The following is a 14,650-nucleotide window of genomic DNA, read 5'->3' as shown; positions in this document are numbered from 1 at the left end:
GCGTTTGTGTCAGCGGTTGACAGCAAAATGTAGTGATGTGATAAAAACCTATTGGAGAATTGCAGGTGTTTATCATTGTTCAGTGTGTCACAGGCGCCTCCCACCACCTGGGCCGGGGTCGCCCTCCCCCCGTGTCCCTCCACCCACCTGACTTCAAAGCTGACATGAAAGAGTCTGTTGGTTTGTTTCAGGAAGAGTCCTTTAAAGGCCTGGCGGAGAGTGTTTCCCCTCCTGTGTTACATCAGGCCTGTCGTGGGTGGCTGGAAGGAGAAGCTGACCGGAGAGAGTAAAATAAAAAGTCCCGCGAACTAGGACGTCCCTGAATAATGCAGACGTTCTGTCGTCGCGTCGAGGAAAGAAAGTACTGCGGCTATCATCTCAGAGCAAGGGGAAAACGACGCAATTAAAAGTGTCTCGACAACTAAGTTATGTTTTAATAAAAAAGGAAATAAAACGTACAGTAAAAAAAGATTCAACATAAAATGATCAAGTAAAATGAGAAACGGCAGTTGTATTTATCTGAACTGTGAATATTTGTTGGCTGTAGCTCATGAAAACGTGCCACTCCTTCCAGGATACATGCTACCATCACCTGAGAATCTCCAGTGAAAACAAAGCTTTTACTGTTCACTCAGTCCTCAGATTCTCCCCGTGCTGGTGGCCCGGTGTAGATGGGGAGCTGCGATCATTAAAGCCATCCTGTCCCTTCATCCCACCGGTAATTAGGAGGTAATGGAGCCCTGGAAGAGAAATCTGAGACCAGGGAGCTCCAGCCAGAGTGCTTCACCACACCAGCGCCAATCTGAGCCGCAGGGACTGGCTGGTCTGAGGCATCTGACCTATCAGAGGCAGCGAATGTCTCTGCAGGACACTCCCATCAACCTCCTCTGTCTCCAGGGACGTCAAGTGCATTAGTCATTTGCTGCTTAGCACTCTCTTGTATTGACTTGGTGCTCTCCTGACATGGAGGATTTAAATACTGCGTGCTTGTTGGAGAGAATTATGGTGAGAGACAGGAAATGTGTCCGACCTGTCACCTTGACCTGGGTTGATTAGTTAGTTAGTTAGTTAGTTAGTTAGTTAGTTAGTCGGGAGGGAGACGGTGGTGCCGGCTCTGATGCTTCAAGGGTTTAAGCCATCAGTTTTCAGTGAAACATGCATTTCTTATCTTCACAAAACACCTTAAGAGACTATAATCTCTTACGCAACATCAGCGTTTTACAGAAAATCACTTCACGCCTTTAATTTGACTCATGCACATGAGACAAGAGCTCGGCTGTCCTACTTCTACTACTTCTACTACTACTTCTACTACTACTACTGCTACTACTTCTACTACTACTACTTCTACTACTGCTACTATAATAATAAATAATAATGGTATAATAACAACGATATAATCACAATAAACAGAGCGTTAATTAGTTGATGATCAGAACATGGTTTAGTGGACCTTGGTGTTATGGAGAACATCAGTATGTTTGACTGATGATTACATTGTCAAATATATCTAATGATAACAATCATAATAATAATTACTGATAATTATTGGGAGCCCTCACAAAATATCAACACAGTGAGATGTGTTTGGCTCTTCATGGTTTTTGTGGCTATGTTCTCGTAGTATTCCAACAGCCAAAACATTCTGGTGACATCACTTTTACTATAACGCAGCCTTTACAACCAGGAAGTGCCTCCTCTCCTGTCACGCCGTGGTCATAGCATGGATGTGTTGGCCTGCGTGCTCACGGTGGTTGGTTATTTCTACGCTGACAGTTCTGCTTCTCTTGTCAAACTGCTGAAGTGTCGTCTTTTACTCTGCCGTGTCCCAGGTGAGGGAGGACGAAGAAGATGAGGAAGGCTCTGTGGATGAGCAGGGAGAGGAGGAGGAGGAAGAGGAGAACTGGGAGAAAGCGTTGTCCGTGGAGCGCTTTGGTGACATCATCAGTGAATCCGCTTCCTCCAGCGGAGAGCGGATGGGCCGCAACTACACCGAGAAAGACTTTGAGTGTAAGCAAAGGTGGTGCAGGCTGATGTCACATCAGAAACGTGGCTTTTCTGAGGGAGACCTCACCAGTTTGTGTTGACAGCTGGTTGTAATAACTCCCACTGCCAGAAGATGGAGACAACGTTCTGCACCATAGCTTTAAACATTATTTTGGGGGCAAACACTCAGAAGAATTTCAGCTGATTTTTTACTCCTTTTTTTCCCAGTGATTCCTTCACCATCTCAGTCTTGACTCTCCCAGGTCTCATAAAAGCGAGATAGGAGCAATTACTGCCTTACCAAGATGGCTACAGAGCAGCCAGATTTGCCCAGGGGGACTTTGATGTGCTGTAGAAGACACAATCTGGAAGAAGCAGAATTTTTTCCAGGGTACAAATTGCGTAAATCAAATCTAGATGAAATGGAATTGTTTACCAGTGTAGCTCTGAGGCGTCTGAGACGGTCTGCAGGGCTCAGTTGAGGGCAGCATCCGGTTTCTCAGCGTGTCGCAGTACTCTGCAGTGGATTGGCCGCGTAGGCAGAGTGTCGCCGTCTAGCTTTGCCTCCGAACCTTCCAGGTGCCAGAGCTCTACGAAGCCTTTGACCGAGGTGCATGGGGACTTAGAAACGGTCTCCAGGAGTAGCTTACATGCTCTCAAGCTCACGGTGAAAAGGTGAAGTTACTGCTGATGTCTGCCAAACCGCAAGAAGCAACTAACAAGTAACTAGATTAGCTCATCAAATGAAGACTGAGAGGGCGGAGTCTGAGATGCTGTTTCACTGAAGCCGCTCGATTAGTAGACCTGAATTTAATATCAGTGTGTGTGTTGCGTTTCGTTTCGTTTCGTTGTGTTTATGGTTTGAATCCAGATCACCGACACACAGTCCACCACACACACCACCCTCTGTCCACCCACCTGCCCCTCCCCCAGCGGCTACGCAAGAGGGTCCACAGCACTGACAGAAGGCACAAGAAGAAACGGAAGAAAAAAAAGACCTCTCTCCCGCCCTCTGAAGTTACACCCACCATCCACGAGGTAGACGAGGAGGAGGCGGAGTCTGAGGTGGACCTCGCGGAGGTGGCTGCCGCGCCTGCAGAGCCACCTGATGTCCAACCACAGGTAAAATACGACTGAGACCGCTTCAGCAGGACGTCCTGTGACGCGTGTCTCTAGTTCTTCAATGCTCGCTGTGTCACCGCATTTCACTCCTCTCACCGACCTTCCACTTGCTCTTAGTTTAGTTTGGGGAGTCAAGAAGACTTGGAGGAACCTCCTCCACTCGCCACCTTCCACACAGAAGATGAAGAGCATGTGCTGTCGAGGAAATCCACACTGACTCTAGTGAAGGGGGAGGTCCACAGCGCTGTCCCTGGATGCCACAAGGAGGCTGATGGACAGGAAGTGTCTTGTAACAGGTACGCCGTGACATCATCTCAGGTTGTTGTGTCAATCAGGTTCATTGGAAACTATAAACAGACATGCAGGACCAACAAATCCCTGGAAGTAATGACCTGAGGGAGCCAGAGAGCAGGTGGGGCGCGGCGTCTTCCCCACAGAGGAATGAAGTCCTCAGTGAAACACTGTTGTTAACGTGCCGCCACACCAAGATGGCCGTTCCCTTCATTAGACGTTGTTTAAGCTTTGATATAGTTGGCTAACACCTGAAGATGCAGTGCTTCAGGAGACTGATACGTGTATGTTCCACTGACTAAATGTAGAAATGTCACAGGAATTAGTAAATTATTTCAATGTAGACATGTAAAAAGACATGAAAAAAATCCAGAAGTCTCTTCTGCCCTTGACTGTATTTTATTTACATTTAGTTTGTTGTCGTTGCATCTTTTTTTTTGTTTACTACCGTTTTTCATCCTCCCTGCAGTTACATGGCAGGCCTGTTTTCAGCTGCTGGAACTATCAGAACCAGGAGAACACCAGTCTTCTGTAAAATAACACAATGAATGAACGTTTGACTTCAGCTGTCCAGTGGTGACCAGCTGTCACGTCGGACCGACGTCCTGTGAAAAGCATCTCTTTGCTGCCCGGTCTAATCATGAAAAAAAGAAACGGAAACAAGGGACCCTGCAAAAAGAAAACAGCAGGACGAATGATGTACAGCCCCATAAATACTTCTATTAATACTTACACACACACACACACACACACACACCTGTAGTGTGTGTGTGTGTGTGTGTGTGTGAGTGTGAGTGTGAGTGTGTGGTCGGTCCTAGGCAGCTATCATCTCGTAATGGCACCCTCCGAGTTATTAGAGGACCCATCTGGCCGGCAAACGTACAGAAGCATCACAATATGAATAATTTGGTGGGAGAGTGAATAATGTATGGGCTCTGCTGCTGGGAGTTCAGGGGCTCCATGGTGATTCAGGCTTTTGTCTCTGCTGATTCTGGCTCCGGGGAACACCACCGTGCCGATGTCATGGTGTTGGAGTGGACACAGCTAAGGATCCTCAGTGTTAGGTTGCCCTCTGCTGGCGAACAGCCGGTCCTGCAGGAATGGAGGCATTGAACTTGAGTGCCATTATCTTCCATCTAAACAAGAATTTAAAGTGCTGTGTTGGTTTTTTCATCAGCAAAGTGCACGTCTCAGACTAGACCAGAGAGGAAGTGACCAGTATTTCCTAATTTCAGTGATCCCCCAGGATCTGAACCGCCCAGTACAACCACAACCCGGGGATGGTTCCGCCGAAAACCCACCCACCATCGCATGGCGGGCGCCCAGCGGAGCAACTATGACTTGCGGGAGCGGATCTGCATTGGCAGCATGACGGCTCTGGAGACCGCCATCTATCAGCAGGTGCCCACCGACGAGGCTGAGGCCCAGATGTTGGCCAGCGCCGACCTGGACGGCATGAAAAGTAAGAGATGTGACGGAGGGCTTCGGGTGGTGTCTGTATTCACACAGTAAACTTAGTCAGACTTGTACAGGAAGGCTGTCACGACAGACTAAGCGTGGACACCGTGGAGCAGTAAAGTCCTCGGTACTCTAGAGTATTGAAAAGCATGAGGCGTTGACGTGTAGATATCAAGGGTTGTTGTCACAGAAACACGATGGCCTGCAGCAACACTCCACTGTACAGGCCTCAGACCAGCGCACGGCCAATGTGATGCACACTGAGAGTGCTGGTGCAGCTCAGGGTCAAAGGTCACTCTTTGCCAGTTCAATGCATTTGAAGTTTTTTTTCCTCTCATATCTGAGCTCACACTTCACGTCGCGGGTTGCTTTGACGACGTCATTCTGCTCCTAATCATTTCATCAGAGTACATCACCTTGTTTGGCTTGGTTTGGTGTGGCTTCATCTCCACGAAGCTCAGTAGAAATGAGAGAATGGGATTTGCTGGCTCAACGTACCTTCTTAGATGACTCAGTTTTACTGTGCGCCCCCACACCACAGCAACCGCGTGGGAGGATCTTTGTTATGAGTCTCTTTGGAGTATTTGATGCCAGCCCGTGACTGCTGGCTGTCAGGCCTCCATGCAGGGACACTAATGGTCTTACGTCCATCGTAAAGCTCATGTAGCCGTCATGCATGCGCGTGTCTTGGTGTCCATGTGATGTGCAGCCGGTGTTCTTACTCTTGGGATTTAAAAGGTTTCTATCCTCTTATATTAGTTCATGATCTCTGATTTTCCAGCAATATTTTTCATCCTGCGTTATATACATGCCTTGTCAAGGCCCTTGCTGCACTCCTGTTACTGCCGTACGGCCCCCAGGAACCAGACCTCCTCCTGCAGCTCGGCCATCTGGACCACTGCTGCCCCCTGCTGTTAGGCCCTCAGGACTGTTGCTGCCTCCCTGCCCGTCTGATTCAGTTGTAAAACACTGTGATCAGTCACAGAGAAAAAAGCTCTTTATACCTGCTCTCCCTTAACAAGTTACACTCCATTTTTGCGGTTAGACTTTTAATAAGAGAGGGAGTTGTCAGTTCGTCACTTTGTTTCAGCAGAGCAGCAAAGCAGGGCTTGGAAATAGGAGGGAGAAGCCAGAGTGCAAGGGTCTGCGTCCGGTCTTCGTCCTGGTTCAGGCAAAGTAAATCACTCAAGATGTCTGACATGTTGGTCGTAGATCTCTGGGCTCTGGGGCTGCTGCAGGGGTTGAAGTATAAGAGGCTGCTGCTGAGGAGGCGGTCCTTCAGTGTGGCCCCTTGCTCACGCCGTATGGAGCCTGGACCACCTCTGAATGGGGTCTCGGTGATGAGATCTAGGTTTGGTGTCCTGCGTGTGCTCACACCTGGACCTGGAGTTGTCACATTTGAGCCATGCTAGTCTAAACTCCTCACCTCTCCTTGACTAGAAAGAGGAAATAATAGAGAGAAAATGAGGGGGAAAGAAGAGGAGAGAGAAATATGGAGTTGCCAGAGAAAATCTCTGTCCCAGTGTTCAGGGGCATAATTAACAGACTGCAGTCGATTCCCCTTCACCAGCGACCCTGCCTCTGGCCGTTCCTGCTTTACCAGAGCAAAGTCATCATTGACTGTTTAGAGACAAAACAGGGCCACTAGTGTTGCATTTGTAGGGAGTGAGACGTCACATTGACAGGCCACGTAGACCAGCGTAGTTCCGTCCTGGTGGACTCCAGCTGCCCCCGCAGCAGATCAGCACTGTTTCAAAAGACCACAACTCTAATTGACATCATGACTCGCTGAGAAATAGAAAAGTTTTTGTTTTTGTTAAATCGGAATTTCAACTGCCAAATTGCACAAGCAGCAATTTCAGAAAGACTCTTAACTCGTGTTTCTGTCTGAACTTAAAGCTCCAGAAATGTCAGTTTCCATGGGTCAGGTCATGTCGAGTCTCAGGAGCCTGTAAGATTCACAGAAACACGTTTTCTATCCCACTAACAGCCACTTCACCATGTCAGTAAATCAATATCCTCAATACTGGGTATACTGGTGTTTCACCATGAACCTTAAGTATCCTGCTGACAGCTGCATTCATTGACGGCTGTGTTCTATTAGGCCGTAACCCTTGTCAGGGTGACTAAATAACTTGTAGCTGATCAGTCTTACCGTTTCTGACCCTGACCCAAAGAGATACCAAGACACGGATGACTGCAGGAAGTGTTTAACTGCACCAAACACGGACGTTTTCTGCACCGTTTTTTTCTGCATGTGTACGCGTTAAAAATCATCACCAACCCGCCAAGTTGGTTGTCCAACTTTTTAGCGGCCGTTGGCAGGAATTCTCCCGCTTGTAAACTTGTTGTTCCGATGAGTGTGACGTCCTGTGAATGAGGCGCGAGGCCTTGAGGCTTTGAATCTCTCCATGACTCTGAGTCAAGATGAGAAATAGAAACGTTGACCATCTTGTCAAAGATTATTCGTCGGCAGGTTGAACCCAAACCTGGATGCTGGTCTTGACTGAATGAGTCCATAGAATTTCCAGAAAAATTCCTGCTTTGTATTTTTGTGTTTGCGGCTCCTGCTGACTGTGTATTTTTACACGTTCCCATACGTGAGTGCAGTCTAGAGCTGCTCAGGTTTGAAAAGATGGATTATTCTAATTTAGTTCTTTGCAGTATTAGAGGGAATGTTCATTTTTACATCATTATGCTGATTTTTATTAAAACCTCATTTAAATAAAAGAATGCACCTTCCTGTAATTTGTCAATTCCAGTTGACCATCTTGCGATTTCGATTAATACTGATTTCTGATATTAGAGTAACACCACAACCTAAACTAGACAGTTTGACAGAGCAGCACCGTGTGGTTGTGGTGACCCAGACATCTCCATAGCTAGAGAATAAAAATAGACAAAAGGAAAAACAATTGAATAAAACAGACCTCCCCCAAAGAGAGAGACAGATGGAAAGATAAGGAGGAAGAGAGAAGCAAGCGAGAGATGAAGGCGGAGAAAAAGCGGCGAGAAACGGCAGCAGAGCTCCTCTGGCTGGACGGAACGGCCGAGAATACTCACACATGCAGTCATCAGGAAGATTTATCATTTTTTCCTGTTTAACTTAGATTTGTGCGACGCTGGTGGATGAGTCAGAGCAGCACACCTCAGGGGACGAGTGGTTTCCATGGAGATTCGGGACAGAGATGATGCAGCTCATGCTCATAATTAGCACCTTGATTCCTCATTAAGTTGCGGAGCTGATTGTTAGGCGATTGGAGTGCTGGTAGCACTTCTATACATGTCTTCACCCCCTGCTCATTACTAGGTTGGAAAGTAAATGGTGGCACTGTGGGAACGAAAGGCGCCACCTCCCATCTGATCCCCTCAATCTGCAGCCGCCTCACAGATCAATGGGCTGTGGACATCATTGAAAAAGGGCTCGCGCAAACTAGTCCGTCCCCTTTCAATACTTTGTTTTGGAGTTGAAGCTGAAGCCAATCCGACCCCGCGTCGTTCTGACAGGACCCGGCACGGGGGGCTCCTGCCTGCTGATAACCCGTTTGGATTTTAAGGCAAACAAATTCGTCGTACTTTCCGTGTTTGTTTTTTTTTAATTGACGTTGGACGCTTTGCCCTGAATTTGCAGTTTCTTTTGGTGCGAGATTTTCTAGCGCAAACCAGTTAGTCTACACGAACGTTCTTTTCCTCTGCCGCTACGACATTAAGTGGACCGGTGGTCTCTGGAAAGACCCGGACTCTTCCAAACGGTGACGCGGGAGGAGCACTGCCTTCGCGAGTTGGCAGCCCTGGATGAGCACTTGGAGGGAGGAGGATAGGAGGAGGTACCGGCCGTGGAGATGACCGACATGGAGGGACAGGAGAACCAGGGGTACGACACCTCGGATAAGCAGCCCTCCGGCACTGAGCACCACGGACCAGAACGCCGCTGCAGTGTCCAGAAAGGCTTTGGCACCCCGAGGCAGCACCAACTGGAGCACCACAGCTCCTTGGCCAATGTGGAAGGGGTCGGGGACTTTGAGGAGTTTGTTTTAGATTTTGATGATTATGACCTGCTGGAGTCGATCCACACTCAGCTGGGGTCCCCCCTCGAGCCGATCCGTGAGTAGAGATGAGCCGTAGAGAGTCTGTAAAGAGCTTTAAATCATTCTGCATTTGTCAAGCCTCACGAATCTGAGCATTTTATTCTACTTTTACATGGATAATCAATAGACGGGAGGTCACTGGTTTCCATTGATAATGTAGCTTGCTGCTAGCCTGATTAATGGATATACGAGGCTCATTCATGGCCACCTAGAGGACTAGCTGGGGAACTGTATTGAGCGAATTGACGTGGTACTCGACTGCTGCCGTTTCCTGCTTTCTTATTGATCCAATGGCACCCATTTGGCTTTGGGCTCTGCCACAGCTGGAGCGGAAAGTCATTTAATTGACAAACTGTCCGAGGTTCTGTTATTGTGATTTCTATTTGGGTTTACAATCAGCTCATTAGTTTTGTGAGGAGGCTCCAGTACAGGGAGAAGAACTGATGGCGATCAGCGTGTGGCATCGTCGTGGGACTTGTAGATTCATTTTGTAGGGGTGGTGCTGAAAGGGTCAGTCGCTCGTCCCTCCGCCAGGGAGATCTGCGCGGACACAAATGAACAGAGTGCCATTAAAAGCTCTTTCCCAGCTTAAAAATAGCTCAGTACACGATCCGGAACATACTAAACGCACGTCCTCGATGAACATCACCACAGTAAAAGCTCAAACAGATGAGCGTTTTATCGAGGATAGGTTGCCCAGGTCAGACTTCCAGAATACGATAAAGATATGTTCTAACGTGTATGGCTCTCAACCTTTGGACGTGGATTCAAGGAATTTAATGGAAATCCATCTAAGAGCAGAAAAATACCACTAATAGCTGGATCCTGCCAGAGGCCTAGAACAGTCCTCAGGATCTGCTCTCATCTGGGAAGAATCCAAACCTCCAACTCATTCATTGTACGCTGTGTCATCCAGCGTGTCACACACACGTCACCAGATTTCATATTCAAGGAGTTGAAAACCCAAATTTTGATCTGCGCTTACTTGAAACGTTCCTTTGTTCTAAAGATAGGATGTGGGAGTGTCCCTCTGTCCGAGATGTCTGGGGCCAAACCTTTAAGACTGATAAATGCCGTCCGACTTTACTGCTGCCTGGCGAAAACCTGAGTGGAAGTGGTTGCAAGTGGGTGCTGAGCGGTCTTAACACTGCCAGACACTCCCAGTCCAAAGATGGCTGCCGAGGGAGACGGGCCTGCTCTCGTTTGACTGCTCAATCAAAATTTCACCACAAAAACAGGTCCAGGATCTCCAATTTGATCCAGATCACCTCCAAAAAGATCATTTGTTCCTGGTAACATTAACTCTAAACTTCTTTGGATTTGTATTTTTGTTTTCTCGACAGCAACAGCAGAGTAATGACGATAATGAGGAGGGGTCTGGAATTCACTGACCGGTAAATAACCAAGTAATGACAAACACATTGAAACCTTTTACAGGAAGGACTTCTCCAACCTTGGTAGTCGTGATCCCTTCGGAAGGAACTCTCCAGAGGGGTCATTCACGTCAGCGAGGCTGTGAATTCGGATCTGAATTAAATATCCATTCATGTATTGCGTGTCATATATGAGTCTGATATCCAGAGTGTCTGCGCCTCAAATGTCTGCTCCTAAATTCAGTGGTTCATGACATAAAGTCAATAATGGACGTCCTCGTCTTTTCTGCCTAATAAATCTAAATTCCATCTTATTTTGCACACGAGCCCACAAAGTGCTGGGCTAGTGAAACGTATTAATTTCACAGAATCACATAAATTGTGGTTTGTGGGTTGAAGCTTGTGTGGATTACGGTAACCGAACATGTCAGAGGAAATATCACTATATGTAAAAATGCTAATGTCCTTCAGCTTTGGACTCAAATGAACTTATGTTTTGGCCTCTTGGGTTTCAGATACGTTGCAAATCTGATTTGTACGATTATTTTAAACCGAGGCCACAAGAGAGCCGAAGACAGAAGATCAGGCCTGTGGATACCGAGTCTGCCGACTGCTGCGTGGTCTCTGAGGCCGAAGGGATTTGGGATGGTATTGATTTAATTTTGAAATTGCATTGAAAATAGATCCATATTACCAAAACAAGGATGTTGCTTACAGGAATACTGCAGCTAGTTTGTTTTCCTTTGAGAAAATATAATGTAGAACATATGTATTATAGTCATTATACCTATTATGTTGCATTTGCCCACAGAAAGGAGCCAAGAGCTTTGTCCTCCAGCTCGCTAAAAAGAAACTGGAAAGAAGATTTTGATTCAGAATTGGCTAATGTTGATACAATCAGCTTATGGAGCCCCCTAGCTTTTGGTCTTTCTAAGAATTTGCAGGGTTTTCCTGCCAGCCTGGCTCAAAGGCGAGGAACCGGACTTCTCCGAAAATTATGTTCCTTTTGATGACAAAATAATTGTGTTTGTGTGGTCGCCACCGTGTGCGTGTCCATCGCTTCACCAGATTGCTAATTGTCAAGCTGATTTTAAGCAAAGCTCAGAAGATTTGTCTTCTGGCAGTGAGAGTTCCTAACAACCCTCCGCCGCCTCCGCCTCGTCATCGTTAGTACTGCGGCTGTAAGAGGGTGATATATTGTTTTGAGCGACGCACAACCCTCGTGAAATGACTTGTTTCACCATCAGGATGTGATTCATTTGGTCTGCTGACACTGGGAAGTCAGGAGGAGTCACATGATTAAATCACTCGTCCGTGTTTGAGCTCTCGAAACTTGGCCCCTTTTCTCTAAATGAAACAAAAACCCTTATTCTGTGTGTGTGTGTGTGTGTGTGTGTGTGTGTGTGTGTGTGTGTGTGTGTCTGTGTGTGTGTGTGTCTGTGTGTGTGGTGCTGGTGTCGTGGTGATGACCCCGGCTTCTTGTTTCCATCACATGTGGTGTTTTTGCATGTACATTCCTTCAGATTTTGACCCTGGTAACTGAGGGGACATGGAAGGTGTCCAGTTCATTTGCTACAAAGATTCATAAATGTGGTTTTTGTTGTTTATCATCATAATTCATAACATTTACATGTCCTGACATCCTCTCATGGCAGAAATGCTGTCTGAGAAGAAAGGACAAACAGTGAAACCAAACCGGGTTGCGGGGATTCTTTACACAGCCACAACAGAACTTGTTCAGCAGGTTTTCTTTAAGCGCTGGATGCTTTGTGGCGCGCCTTGTCGTCAACTCAGGCCACGTTGAGATAGTAGCTGGTTAGCGGAGCAGCGGGATCAAACACGCCGTTGAATCTTGGCCACCTGAGTTCTGAGAGAGAAACTGCTGCGTTTAGGTAAATCAGACAAAGCTGTAGCGTTGCTGTCCGCCTGCCTGGTCTCCAGGTCCAAAGGTTCATCGCTGAAATGAGCTCAGTGGTTCACACTGGCTTCATAAATATTCGCATCGTCTTCCACAGCATGAAATGCGTCGCTGAGTACATCTCCTGTGTGTTTCATACCTTTTTATGTGTCTTAAAAACTGCAAACAAGTGGCTAAATGACACAATGCCATGGTTAGCTCGTACTGCACGTACGCGTCAGCAACCAGCAATGTGTTCCTTTGTGAAGACGACCTTGCTGAGCACAACCTGTACATTTCTTTTTAACCACAGAGCGGATTTTCTGCAATCATCCAAAATCCAATCAAACAAGCCCACTGCTTTTTGTTGGACGGAAACATGGATGTGATCACTTCCTGTTGGACTACACTACCTCATCCCTGCGGTGCTGTGTTTGGAGACAAAAACACTGATTAAATCAAACTGTCCCTTCTGTCACGGGGATGAGAAATTACTCCTGTGTCAAAAGGCTTCAGACATCAGAACAACAGGACAAACAAAACTTTTCACCCCAAGTCAACTCTGGTCAAGGCCTCGCCCTATCCTGAGCACAACTCTGCTTCAGCTCAAGTGGAGCAGTTCAAACAAGGACAACTTTGAAAGATTTTCCCACTGGAGATGCTACGAAATGAAACACTGCCTAAATCTCGCTCCAAATTCTTCTGTTTCCCTGAAGAAGTCAACAGAACGGAACATTTACTGCAGTTTATGCACTCAATCACACACACACACACACACACACACCTCCACTCTGGTGAGCTCAGGCTGCCCATGGGAAAGATTAAAAAAGACGGTGTTTATTTTGTAAGTTACGCTTTTCAAGAAGAGAACTGGCGCGCTCGACGCAAACGTCTTCAGAAGCAGATGGGTGTCGACCAAGACGCAAATGAGCAACACATGACAAACGAAGTCATCAGCACATGCCTTTAATGATGCGCAGCAGCAGCAGCCTGTTCTGGTATGCAGACGTTGGCCAATCACACTGAGCCGCATCACTTTCACGTCTCTGAATGTCAGATCTCATCAGTGACGTTCAGCACAATAACCCTGAGGTGCAACACGACCAGGTTCTATAATGTTACACCTCAACTGCGGGGCCACCTGCCGTGCTGCTGAATCACCAAAGATCCTTTTCCGCAATTTTTTTTTTTTTCCTCCTTTAGTTGAGGGTCTAAAGATAGAATTTTAGAATTCCTGTACGGATTCAGAGTGGAGTTCTGAAATGAATCCTCAAGTCTGTGTCCTGACCAAGAAGAAGGAAAGAACAATGGAGGAGGACAGTGGACAGTGATGCGTTTACATGGACTTCCATGGAAAACTGCAGTGATGTTTAATGTAGTCCAACAGGAAGTTGTCATGTCAGGGATGAGGTGTCTTTGTAGTCCAACAGGAAGTTGTTATGTCAGGGATGAGGTGTATTTGTAGTCCAACAGGAAGTGGTCATCTCCTGGTTGCTCCACCATTAGGAAGTTGGTTGTCTCCTGGTTCCTCCACCAACAGGAAGTGGTCATCTCCTGGCTCCTCCCCCAGCAGCCAATAGGATCGCTCCATGTGATTGTGGTGGTTGAATCAGTAAATCAGCTCTGGTGAACAAAAGTTGATGATCTTCCAGGTTCAGTTCATCAAGATCATCTTCACTAATGAACCCTCTGATGATGCTGGAAGCCTGGATGCAGCGGTTCGCAGTGCTAAGCTAACGTTAGCCTATGAAGGAGCTACACCAGGGTCACATGACCTCAAGGTCACCACCACTAAGCTTCGGGCTTCTTGTGTTTCCCCCTGATGACCTTTAATGACCTCCATGACCTCTGTGGGCTCCTTTAGACTCTTGTTAGCAACCCAGGTTTTTAAGACTCCACCACTTAAAAATACTAATACATAAATACCTCATCCCTGCAGTATTCAAACTATGTGAGTATATCTGAAACACATACAATTATTTTTTTTAAAAATTACAGCAAGCAAGCACTGTTAGTTTTAACAGTATCAGCAGTTCTGGCAGAATATCAGTCATACTTCTATGAAAACGAAGTAATAATATAGTGTATTATAGAGTAAAGAACCCACAAAGTACTGCTGGGTATTGAATCTCTGGTACCAGCAGCAGTGTTGGTTCAGTAATGCTCTCGTGAGCATTACATTCTTTTGTGAACAACTCCCACCAGAAGATGAACCTGCATCGTCGAGCGGTATGTGTGGCAGTACTTCGATTAAGGTGTACACAGCGTACTTCCATGATGTGACTGACGGAGCCGGTCGCTGCTGGCTGACTGCCTCTTGAATTCCTGCTGAAGTTTACTTGTGTCAACAGCCTCCTCATGGGTTGATGTTGTTCAGCAGACTCGCGCTGCTTCAGGCTGAAGACCCTGGAGGTGATACCAGGCTATGAAAATAA

General features: G+C 46.8%; 1 protein-coding gene across 2 annotated transcripts in view; it reads left to right on the top strand.

Moving 5' to 3' along the window:
- slc4a3 (solute carrier family 4 member 3) overlaps positions 1-14,650 on the top strand; it is a 48,442-nt gene that overhangs the window by 8,914 nt on the left and 24,878 nt on the right. Inside the window, exons 3-6 of one of the 2 annotated variants that reach the window (XM_086219645.1) lie at positions 1,833-2,010; positions 2,858-3,108; positions 3,226-3,404; positions 4,635-4,861. In XM_086219645.1, the coding sequence (XP_086075771.1) occupies positions 1,833-2,010; positions 2,858-3,108; positions 3,226-3,404; positions 4,635-4,861 (835 nt within the window). Of the gene's footprint in view, positions 1-1,832; positions 2,011-2,857; positions 3,109-3,225; positions 3,405-4,634; positions 4,862-8,313; positions 8,962-14,650 lie in introns of those variants that run through there. The other variant, XM_086219646.1, reaches the window with a different exon arrangement.

The sequence above is a fragment of the Aulostomus chinensis genome, chromosome 12 (assembly GCF_037954235.1).
Source record: "Aulostomus chinensis isolate RoL2024-O1b breed Wild chromosome 12, RoL_Achi_v1.0, whole genome shotgun sequence".
NCBI lineage: Eukaryota > Metazoa > Chordata > Actinopteri > Syngnathiformes > Aulostomidae > Aulostomus > Aulostomus chinensis.
Note: the sequence above shows the minus strand (reverse complement) of the source record. Positions and strands in the feature narration are given on the sequence as shown.